At 37.5% G+C, this 12,300-nt stretch overlaps 1 protein-coding gene across 1 annotated transcript in view; it reads left to right on the forward strand.

Annotated features, from left to right (window-relative positions):
- The window catches only part of CNTN5 (contactin 5), a 1,322,079-nt gene that overhangs the window by 1,210,225 nt on the left and 99,554 nt on the right, over window positions 1-12,300 (forward strand). The window contains exon 17 of the mRNA XM_038004871.2: window positions 7,732-7,890. Within this exon, the coding sequence (XP_037860799.2) occupies window positions 7,732-7,890 (159 nt within the window). The remainder of the gene's footprint in view (window positions 1-7,731; window positions 7,891-12,300) is intronic.

Raw genomic sequence — 12,300 nt, forward strand, 5'->3', positions numbered from 1 at the left:
AAAAATTAGCTGGGAATGGTGGCATGTGCCTGTGTCCCTAGCTACTCAGATGGCTGAGGCAGGAGGATCACTTCAGCCCAGGAGGTCAAGTCAAGAGTAAGCTATGATCATGCCACTGCATTCTAACCTGGGCAACAAAATGAGACCAAGTCTCTAAAAAAAGAAAAAGAGAAAGAAAGAAAACAGCAGAAAAGTTTCTAAAATCAAATAAAAATGAAGAAAAAAACAATAGATTTATAATGCAAATAGTAATGTATAATAATAGGCGTATTTGTTGAATCAGCAAGTCTCAGAACTTCACAGAAAATGTGATGTTATCTGGTTGAGAAAAAGCCAGAAAGTTGCTTGGCATGGGGAATTCATCTCAGCATTGGGAGGAGGCTCTAAGAAGCACTCCTCATGAAGGACTGAACAGTCACAACACCACAAGGACTTGACAACCTGGCACCACTAGTTGCTGTCTACAAGGAGAATGAGCAATAATTTCACAAGAAGTCAACATACAACTTTCTGTTTGTTAGCACATGAATTTATCAGAATTTGACATATTTGACCAGTTGTCAAGACTAAAGCCTGCTCCTGATTCAATGATTTTACTTCAAAGCAAGAAGACTCTTTTTGCCTCTCTTTCTAAGGAGGAATTTTCCACTTTCAAGTACTACTTCCTCATCTGAAAAATAATATGGTTGAACAGATGACTCCGGTTAATTTAAAAATACTGTGACTCTGTAACATTGCTAAACTGACATATGAAATTGTAGGTCTTTATTTCATGTTACCAGTATGACAGTAAGAGCTTTAAAGATTCCAAGGAGATATATATACACATATACATTTTATTCACTTTTCAGCTTTAAAAGACAATTGATTCTCGAGAGAAGATTTTCTAACTGAACATGAAATCAACAGAAAGAGTTGATCTGCTATCAGTCTGCAGTGCTGGGGAACCCTTGACTGAGGCTAGATTGAATCCATGAGGATTCTGCTCAGGGCTTTTGGTTTGTCATTTGCTCAGCAGTCCTCACCATGAAGAAATGAACAGACTGTGCCCATTTTTCACACTTGACTATTTCCAAATACAGTATTTAATTTAGTGATCCTTTATAATAGCATTGTCCCTGGCGGCGGGGGGGGGAAATAGTTGTCAGATTACTGACCATTTGACACTGAATCATTATAACCAAGTATCAAATTTAATGAGGTTTCTACTAAATGAGTGGCATTTGTATATCATCTGGACTGTCACACATTTGTCATCACTGAGACGTTTGCTTCTTATTAATCTATCTTCAAAGATGCCTTATGTAAATTAGCTGAAAAAGCCTTTTAGGAGAACTTTTTCTCCCTATTTTAAAAAGTCAAAAAATAGCAAAAGTAGAATTATTAACAGGTCTTAAAAAACAAAGATACTGACTATATTAGTAGGTTGATGTAATTCACTCCAAAATATATATAGGAAGCTTATGGCAGGCAGCATTCAGTATATGATGTATAAAAATATTTTTTCAGAAATAAAGCATTGATAAGCCAATTCTAATATAACAACAGTAAATCCTGTTTTCACCTTTTTATGGTTAAAATTTTGTTTAATCTCTCTTAGAAGGTAAATCACACTGCCAAATATTCAGAATATCTGTATGTTAATATATTCATAAAAATATTTCAGATTTACCATCATTTAGAAAAGTTAGCTGTCCATAGGCTATAATGGTCTCAGTTTCTAATAATGATGACCCTTATTATTAAATCACATGAAAGGATTATTTTCTTCATTCATGAAGCTAGTCTTTCATTTTTATTACCACCCTAAACTTGGATGGAAAAAAAGCCTGTTAACCCAAATATATTTTGATTTAACAAAAAAGAAACTTAAATTTCATCTCTAATATAAGTATCATATTTTAAAACATTCTTTTACTTCTTAATTCCACACTCAAAATATAACTCCGCTATCCTTTCTTCCGTTATTTATTTTTCCTTCCTTTTTTCCCTTTCTTCATCTTTCCCTCTACAAATATTTATTGAGGGTCTAATGTATATCACGCACCATGTTGGATGTTCAGACAAGTGGAAGTTACAGAAGAATAAATAGGCACTTTAATGGCTGACTAATATTTCAGGATAAGAATTTAGAATTTAAACATTACATGATTATTGAGCAATTTGTTATTTACAATGGTTTATAATTATAAATAATTACACAGCCTCAGTCAGTATCTTGGGTATATAAATCTTTGTCACTGTCACTATTTATTTTCTAAGAACCATATTTGGGCAAGCAGACAAATATCAAAAAGAACAAAGAGGATTTATTATGTTGTAAATTATATTTTTTGTTCCAGCTGAAGGTTTAAAAATTATTTAGATTAATTATTACCTATTATGAAAGCAATATACCCTTCTTTAAGAGGGCTAATTTAAACATTTTCATAGAACTTTAATACTCTGAGAGGCAAATTATTTTATTTAAATTAACAAAGAGTTATCTTCCACAGTGTCTCCCATTGGGCCTTGCACACAGGTGGTTGTTAAGTGCTCTTTGAAGAGGTGAATAAATAGAATGGAGGGAATGAAACAGAACAAATGTAACAACATAGAAGAGCTTAATAAATGACTTTATTGGCAATTATTCCTATATAGACATATTAGCTAAATTTCAAGTCTTTTTCATAATAGTTGAGGGTCCTCCTGACAGAGTTTCATACTGATGAAAATACTCTTTAAGCAAGTTCCAGTTAGCCATTGCTGCCCCAAAATTTATTAGCTTAAAACATCAATCTGTTATTTTGTCTCATGATTTTAGCAGCTGACAGGCCAGGCAATTCTTGCTCGGTTTTCTCATGTAGTTGCTGGCTGAAGCTGGAGCCATCTGAAAGCTTCTTTTGTTTATTTTTTTAATTCACAAATAATAATTGTATGCATTCAGGATGTTCATAGTGATGCTTTGATACATATACTGTACAGCGATCAGATCAAGGTAATTAGCATATTCATCATCTCAAACATCATTTATGTTGGAAACATTCAATATCCTCATTCTTGCTATTTAAAACTACGGATATTGTTAACTATAGTCATCTTACAGTGGTCTGTAGCCCTAGAACTTATTCCTCCTGTCTAGCTGTATTTTTGTATCCTTTAACAAATCTCTCCCTATGCTATTCTCCCCCTTCCCCTTCCCAGTTTCTAGTGTCCTCTATCCTTTCTACTTCTATGAGATCTTTTTTTCAGCTTTCACATATAAGTGAGAACATGTGGTGTTTAACTTTCTCTTCCTGGCTTATTTCACTTAGTATAATGTTCTCCAGTTCCATCCATGTTGCCACAATGACAGAATTACATTCTTTTTATGGCTGAATAGTATTCCATGCTGTATATATATATCACATTTTCTTTATACATTCATCTATTGTTGGGCTCCTAGGTTGATTCCATATCTTGCCTATTGTGAATAATGCTGCAATAAACATAAGGGTAAAGATGTCTCCGATACACTGACTTCCTCTTCTTTGGATAAATGCACAATAGTGGGATTGCTGGAACACATGACAGTTCTCTTTGCAGTTTTTTCTTTTGATTTTTTTGTTTGTTTGTTTGTTTTTTGAGACGGAGTCTCGCTCTGTCGCCCAGGCTGGAGTGCAGTGGCGCGATCTCGGCTCACTGCAAGCTCCACCTCCCGGGTTCACGCCATTCTCCTGCCTCAGCCTCCCGAGTAGCTGGGACTACAGGCGCCCGCCACCGCACCCGGCTAGTTTTTTTTTAGTTTTTTTTTTTTAGTAGAGACGGGGTTTCACCGTGTTAGCCAGGATGGTCTCAATCTCCTGACCTCGTGATCCGCCCGTCTCGGCCTCCCAAATGCTGGGATTACAGGCTTGAGCCACCGCGCCCGGCCCTCTTTGCAGTTTTTTGAGGATCCTCTGTACTGTTCTCCACAGTAGCTGTACTAGTTTACATTCCCACCAACAGTGTATAAGACTTCCTTCTTCTCCACATTGTCACCAGCAATCGTTATTTTTGTCCTTTTGATGATAGCCCTCCTAACTGGGGTGAGATGATACCTCACAGTGGTTTTGATTTGCATTTCCCTAATTATCAGTGATGCTGACCATTTCTTTCATATATCTGTTGGTCATTTGTGCGTCTTCTTTTGATAAATGTCTTTTCGGATATAACTGCTTTTTAATAGCATTGTTTGTCTATTTGCTGTTGAGATGTTTGAGTTCCTTGTATATTCTGGATATTAATCCCCTTTCATGTGAATAGTCTGCAAATATTTTCTTCCATTCTGCAAGTTGTCCTTTCATTCTGTTGATTATTTCATTTGCTGTGAGGAGCTTTTTAGTTTGGTATAATCCTATTTGTTTCTTTTGCTTTTGTTGCCTGTGCTTTCAAGATCTTATTCATAAAATCTTTTCCAAAACCCAAGGTCCTGAAGCACTTCCTCTACATTTTTTTTCTAGTAGTTTTATTGTTTCTGGTCTTATAGTTAGCTCTTTGATCCATTTTAATTGGTTTTTGTATGAGGTGAGAGGTGGGAAGTCTAGTTTGAGCCTTCTGCACGTGGACATCCAATTTATCCAAAACCATTTAGTGAAGAGACTGTTCTTTCCCTAATGAGGATCTGATCTGAAGGCCTCTTCACTGACATGTCTGGTGCCTGGGCTTGGATGGCTAGAATAGCTGAAATAGCTGGAGGCAATTTGGAGCGCTCTCTCCACAGACCTCTCTAAATGGCTAACTTGGACTTCTTCACAGAATGGCAATTTCCATGTAATTGGACCGACAACTGTCTTTTCCTATAACAAGCATTCCAGGAAACCTGTGGTAAAGATGCAAAGCTTATCCTCAACTCAAAATTCATACACAGTTATTTCTACCATTGTTTACTGGGTCAAACAGTCACAGGCCAGCCCAGATTTAAGGAGGTGAAAAAATTGACTCCACCTTTCAATGACAGAATGGATTGCATGTTCAGGAAGTAAAGGAAGTGATGGTGGCCACCTTATACACATACAGACTCAAAGTGATTAATGCTTTCTTCAAATGCCATCTCCATCTCTTCCACATAAAATGTGGCTTTCCCTAACATATACGTTTTCTCTTTCCTTTTTTCAGTTGAAGATACTTTCTAAATTAACAGTGAAAACGGTAAAGGTCTGTGTACTCTTTGCTTCCTTCCACAAATTAGGATTTACAATCACATCCAAATTTAACTCTCAGCTGTGCTGTTCCGTAGCAGTGACTTGAGCAAATAACTTCTCATTAGAATGAACTCTCTGATACCCAGTGCCTACCATAAAACTTAACATATAAGGTTATCGACTAAATAACTTATTATTATTTATTAACTAACTAATCTCTTTGAGATTCCGTTACTTCCTCTATGAAATGGGGATAACAATGCCCACCTCACAGTGACGAAGAAGTAAATGAACAATTTAATGTTTGCAAACACTTAGCGCCTTAATACAGTACAATACAGTGAGATTATCACAGCTATTAGTATTATTATAGTTAGTATTCTTCTCACTATTATATCATTATAATGTATTGTAGATGCTCCTCCACATATCTGTCACCACAGTCTAAAAACTTGTTAGACACCTTCATCAACACCTGGATCTCATTTATTTTCTTTACCCTATCCTTAGTCACTATTTTAATGGCTTCAACATTGATACTGGGTGATGCAATAGACATATTTTTTCATAAATCCTAGACCTTATCAACCCTGTAATAATATTCTCAAGTTTGCTTTGGATAAACAAAAACCAACTTCTTACTCAAAAACCACCCTACCTCTAAATTCACAAATCTGTCAATTTTCTCTTGCAACACCATTCTTACTCTTATATTTTCCTCCCATAACAACCCAGTCTCCTTGACTCCTTTCTTTTATTCTAGTCTGTCAGCCCCATTCTGGCTTCATCTGTCTTGACTCCACGGTTACCCACAGCATTGTCATATTTGATGATAAAAAATATCAGAATTACAAACTCCCAAGCCTGAATGGATGCTACTGACTACTTTCCTGGTCTTGGTCCTGACTTTCCTATCTTTACTGAATTGGTCAGTTTCACTTCAAAATGATACCGTCTAACCAAACTTGAACTCTAGTACTATTCTAGAATCTTTGTATTTTCTCTTCATTGCATCCTTCCACTTTTATCATGTGCTATTCCAAAACTTTCCTGTTATCCTCCAGCCCCCAATCTAATTTCCCCCAATCACCCTAACTTTTGTAGACAGTCTTATATTCTTAAGTTTAAAAAAATGAGTACCTCCCAAAATGAGCTCTCTCAACTTTTCCCCTTACCATCTCGAAAACTTTAGTTATTTTGCTGCTTCTTCCTTCATTTAACTTAGAGGAAAAAAATTGTCATTTCTTCTCAAGATTGCTCTCTAGACCTTTGCCCACAATCCCAACTTTTGGTCACCTTCCTGATAGAATAGTCTCTATCTTCTGTATCTTTAGTCTCTTGCATCTGCTAGTGGTTCTTCTCAGCCTTGGTTTAAAAAAAAAAAAAAAAACACTTCATTCCTTATTTGCTAAAAATGTCATTTGCCCCAGTGAGGCTTTTAAACTTTTTCTCCATCTTACTGAACCTGTATTGTTGATATTCTGTATTCAAAAGTCTTCACCAACTCCTCCATCTGTTCAGCATGCAACCGTTTCTTAGCGTTTGGCTCATATCTCTTAATCAACAAATCCACATAGCACTTGCTACATAAAGACCAATTCAGAAAATACCTAAAATACTTAAGTTTTTGACATTCAAAATAAAGCATTATTGTGACTTTTATTGTCCGTACAATGGACTGAAAGAACTGGCATTGCTTTGTAGCCACTAAAATATAAATAGCTGTGCATTTTTAAAATACTATTCAAAATCATCACTAGAAATAAAAATACAATGGCACATTTCTCCTCAAATCTGATTATAATTGGCTCTTAAAGATGAAGTCCATACGCACACAGATTAGTCAATACTATTCTATACCATTCTTTCATAATCAAAAGGGAATTAATCCTCTTTTACTCACGACCTCCCCACTCCAACCAAGAAAAAAAGGAAGCTAATCACAGATCACAGTCTCCTTTGAACTCCCTACAGAACTTTATATATGCCTCATGTCTGGCATGTGTCCTTACCTTGTCTATACTATCATTATTTCAGAACCTTTTGTATCTCCCTTGTTAAGAGTCTAAGCTATGTGTACTTGATAGTACACATCAGGGGGCTTGTATATTGTTCTCTGAACATGAACATTAGCTCTATCCACTTGTATGTTCTCTGAACATGAACATTAGCTCTATCCACTTGTAGTATTTTAGTAAGGATGAGATTTTCTTTGTCCCTGATAGCATTGCCTATGATTTTCTGTTGCTGCCTCTGTAAACTGTGATTGATTTCAGCAGCTGCATTTGATATTGGCATTCACATATTTGTATTTGTTTCTCATTATTTTTTTCTTTTTCTATAAAATATAATGCTAATTGGTAACTGCCTCTGGGCACAAAGTATCAGAAAGAAATCAAATCTACAATTAAGTTTCCCCCAGAAATCCTAGAATCCAACTTGCATCCATGATTTTTGTTGTCAATTTTCATTACTAAATTCATATTTAAGATGATTACATAGTTTGATGGGCTACATATTGGAAATATAATTACTCATGGCTCCTGATAATACTCTGTGCTTCACTTTATCCATTGCCTTTGACCTATAGGTCCCCCAGGCCCACCTGGGATAGTAATTGTTGAGGAAATCACCGAAAGTACAGCCACACTATCCTGGAGCCCAGCAGCTGACAACCACAGCCCAATCTCCTCCTACAACCTTCAAGCTCGCAGCCCATTTTCGCTGGGCTGGCAAACAGTAAAGACAGGTAAGAGGCACTAATGCAACATCAGATATAACCAGAGTGGTCTTCTATCTCATAAGCTAAGTTTGGCTAAGGTCTTACTAGAATCTTCTTTGGATTCTGAAATCTCTTTATTATTTATTACAATATTGACAACTCTTTGCTACTTTTTATGAACCTGAGAAGAGCAAGGTACCTTGCTTTCCTCTTTTCAGTTCCCAAAGAGGGACCATATCATGTTGGCTTATTTATTTGTTGAAATAACCTTAAACTCACATAGAAGTTGCAAAAATAGTACGGAGTTCCTGTGGATCCATTCCCCAGCTTCCTGCCATGATAAAAATCTTACATAACCATAGTACAATTACCAAATCAGGAGATGATGTTGGTGAATTGATGTTAACTAAGTTTCAGACCTTATTAGGATCTCATTAGTTTTGATATGCAATTGTTTTAATGTATACTTATATGAGATTCTATGAAATTTTATTATGCAGACTCAAGTAACCACAGAGACAATCCAGATATAGATCAGTTTCATTAGCTCAGTTCCTTGTGCTATTCCTTTCTAGTCATTCATCTGTTTTATTTATAAAAAGAAAATCTAGTGGCTGGCAAGATGGGTGAATAGGAACAGCTCTGGTCTGCAGCTCCCAATGAGATTAACACAGAAGGTGGGTGATTTCTGCATTTCCAACTGAGGTACTAAGCTCATCTCATTGGGACTGATTGGACAGTGGGTGCAGCCCATGGAGGGCAAGCTGAAGCAGGGTAGGGCATTGCCTCACCCAGGAAGCATAAGGGGTCAGAGAACTCCCTCCCTTAGGCAAGGGAAGCCATAAGGGACTGTGCCATGAGGAACAGTACACACCAGCCCAGATACTACACTTTACCCAGAGTCTTCACAACCCACAGACTAGGAGATTCCCTCAGGGGTCTATGGCACCAGAGCCCTGTGTTTCAAGCAGAAAACTGGGCAGCCATTTGGGCAGACACCGAGCTAGTTGCAGGAGTGTTTTTTCATACCCCAGTGGCTCCTGGAACGCTAGTGAGACAGAACCATTCACTCTCCTAGAAAGGGGGCTGAAGCCAGAGAGCCAAGTGGTCTAGCTCAGCAGATCCCACCCCCACGGAGCCCAGCAAGCTATAAGATCCACTGGCTTGAAATTCTCAACAGTCTGAAGTCGACCTGGGATGCTTGAGCTTGGTCAGGGGAGGGGTGTCCACCATTACTGAGGACAGAGTCCCGTGCCTCCTGACTGGGACACAACTCCCAGAAGGGAGTTGTGACTGACATCTCATAAAGGAGAGCTCTGGCTGGCATCTGGCGGTGCCCCTCTGGGACTAAGCTTCCAGAGGAAGAAACAGGCATCAATCTTTGCTGTCCTGCACCCTCTGCTGGTGATACCCAGGCAAACTAGTTCTGGAGTGGACCTCCAGCAAACTCCAGCAGACCTGCAGTAGAGGGACCTGACTGTTAGAAGGAAAACCAACAAACAGAAAGAAATAGCATCAACATTAACAAAAAGGACGTCTGCACAGAAACCCCATCTGAAGGTCCAAAGACCAAAGATAGATAAATCCACAAAGATGAGGAAAAAACAGCACAAAAAGGCTGAAAATTCCAAAAACCAGCACACCTCTTTTCCTCCAAAGGATCACAACTCCTCGCCAACACGGGAACAAAATTGGACGGAGAATGAATATCACGAATTAACAGAAGTAGACATCAGAAGGTGGGTAATAACAAACTCCTCCAAGCTAAAGTAGCAAGGAAGCTTCCTTCCAATGCAAGGAAGCTAAGGACCTTGAAAAAAGGTTAGATGAATTACTAACTAAAATAATCAGTTTAGAGAAGAACATAAATGACCTGATGGAACTGAAAAACACAGCACGAGGACTTTGTGAAGCATAAACAAGTATCAATAGCCAAATCGACCAAGCCAAAGAAAGGATATCAAAAATTGAAGATCAACTTAATGAAATAAAGCATGCAGACAAGATTAGAGAAAAAAGAATGAAAAGGAACGAACAAAGCCTCCAAAAAATATAGGACTATGTGAAAAGACCAAACATACGTTTGATTTGTGTACCTGAAAGTGACAGGGAGAAGGGAACCAAGTTGTAAAACACTCTTCAGGATATTATCTAGGAGAACTTCCCCAACCTAGCAAGACAGGCCAACATTCAAATTCAGGAAATAGAGAGAATACCACATAGATACTCCTTGAGAAGAGAAACCCCAAGACACATAATCATCAGATTCACTAAGGTTGAAATGAAGGCAAAAATGTTACGGGCAGCCAGAGAGAAAGGTCGAGTTACCCAGAAAGAGAATCCTATCAGTCTAACAGGGGATCTCTCTGCAGAAATCCTACAAGCCAGAAGACAGGGGGGACCAATATTCAACATTCTTAAAGAAAAGAATTTTCAACCCAGTATTTCATATCCAGCCAAACTAAGCTTTATAAGAGAAGGAGAAATAAAATCCTTTACAGATAAGCAAATGCTGGGAGATGTCGTCCCCACCAGGCCTGCCTTACAAGAGATCCTGAAGGAAGCACTCAATATGGAAAGGAAAAACAGATACAGCCGCTGCAAAAACATACCAAATTGTAAAGACCACCGACACTATGAAGAAACTGAATCAACTAACAGGCAAAATAACCAGCTAGCATCATAATGACAGGATCAAATTCACACATAACAATATTAACCTTAAATATAAATGGGCTAAATTCCCCAATTAAAAGACACAGACTGACAAGTTGGATAAAGAGTCAAGACCCATCAGTGTGCTATATTCAGGAGACCCATCTCACGTGCAAAGACACACATAGGCTCAAAATAAAGGGATAGAGAACCATTTACCAAGCAAATGAAAAGCAAAAAAAACAGAGGTTGCAATTCTAGTCTCTGATAAAACAGACTTTAAACCAACAAAGATCAAAAAAGACAAAGAAGGGCATTATATAATGGTAAAGGGATCAATGCAAAAAGAAGATCTAACTATCCTAAATATATATTCACCCAATACATGAGCACCCAGATTCATAAAGCAAGTTCTTAGAGACCTACAAAAAGACTTAGACTCCCACACAATAATAGTGGGAGACTTTAACACCCCACTATCAATATTAGACAGAGGAACAAGACAGAAAATTAACAAGGATATTTAGGACTTGAACTCAGCTCTGGACCAAGCAGACCTAATAAACATCTATAGAACTCTCCACCCCAAATCAACAAATATGCATTTTTCTCAGCATCACATCGCACTTATTCTAAAATTGACCACATAATTGGAAGTAAAACACTCCTCAGCAAATGCAAAATAATGGAAGTAATAACAAACAGTCTCTCACACCATAGTGCAATCAAACAAGAACTCAGGATTAAAAAACTCATTCAAAATCACACAACTACATGGAAACTGAACAACCTGCTCCTGAATGACTACTGGGTAAATAATGAAATTAAGGCAGAAATAAATAAGTTCTTTGAAATCAATGAGAACAAAGAGACAGCATACCAGAATCTCTGGGACACAGCTAAAGCATTGTTTAGAAGGAAATTTATAGCACTAAATGCCCACAGGAGAAAGCAGGAAATATCTAAAGTTGACACCCTAACATCACAATTAAAAGAACTAGAGAAGCAAGAGCAAACAAATTCAAAAGCTAGCAGAAGACAAGAAATAACTAAAACCACAGTAGAAATGAAGGAGATAGAGAAACACAAACCCCTTCAAAAAATCAATGAATCCAGGAGCTGGTGTTTTGAAAAGATTAACCAAATAGATAGACCACTAGCCAAATTACTAAAGAAGAAAAGAGAGAAGAATCAAACAGACACAGTAAAAAATGATAAAGGGGATATCACCACTGATCTCACAGAAATACAAACTACCGTCAGAGAATACTGTAAACACCTCTATGCAAATAAACTAGAAAATCTAGAAAAAATGGATAAACTCCAAGACACCTATACCCTCCCAAGAATAAACCAAGAAGAATTTGAATCCCTGAATAGACCAGTAACAAGTTCTGAAACTGAGGAAGTAATTAATAGCCTACAAACCAAAGAAGCCCAGGACCAGAGAGATTCACAGCCTATTTCTCCCAGAGGTACAAAGAGGAGCTGGTACCATTCTTTATGAAACTATTCCAAACATTAGAGAAAGAGGGACTCCTCCCTAACTCATTTTACAAGGTTAATATCAACCTGATACCAAAACCTGGCAGAGCTACAACAAAAAAAGAAAATTTCAGGCCAATATCCCTGATGAATATCAATGGAAGAATCCTCAATAAAATACTGGTAAATCGAATACAGCAGCACATCAAAAAGATTATCCAAAATGATCAAGTCAGCTTCATCCCTGGGATTCAAGGCTGGTTCAACATATGCAAATCAATAAACATAATCCATCAC

Source organism: Chlorocebus sabaeus, chromosome 1 (genome assembly GCF_047675955.1).
Source record: "Chlorocebus sabaeus isolate Y175 chromosome 1, mChlSab1.0.hap1, whole genome shotgun sequence".
NCBI classification, from domain to species: Eukaryota; Metazoa; Chordata; class Mammalia; order Primates; family Cercopithecidae; genus Chlorocebus; species Chlorocebus sabaeus.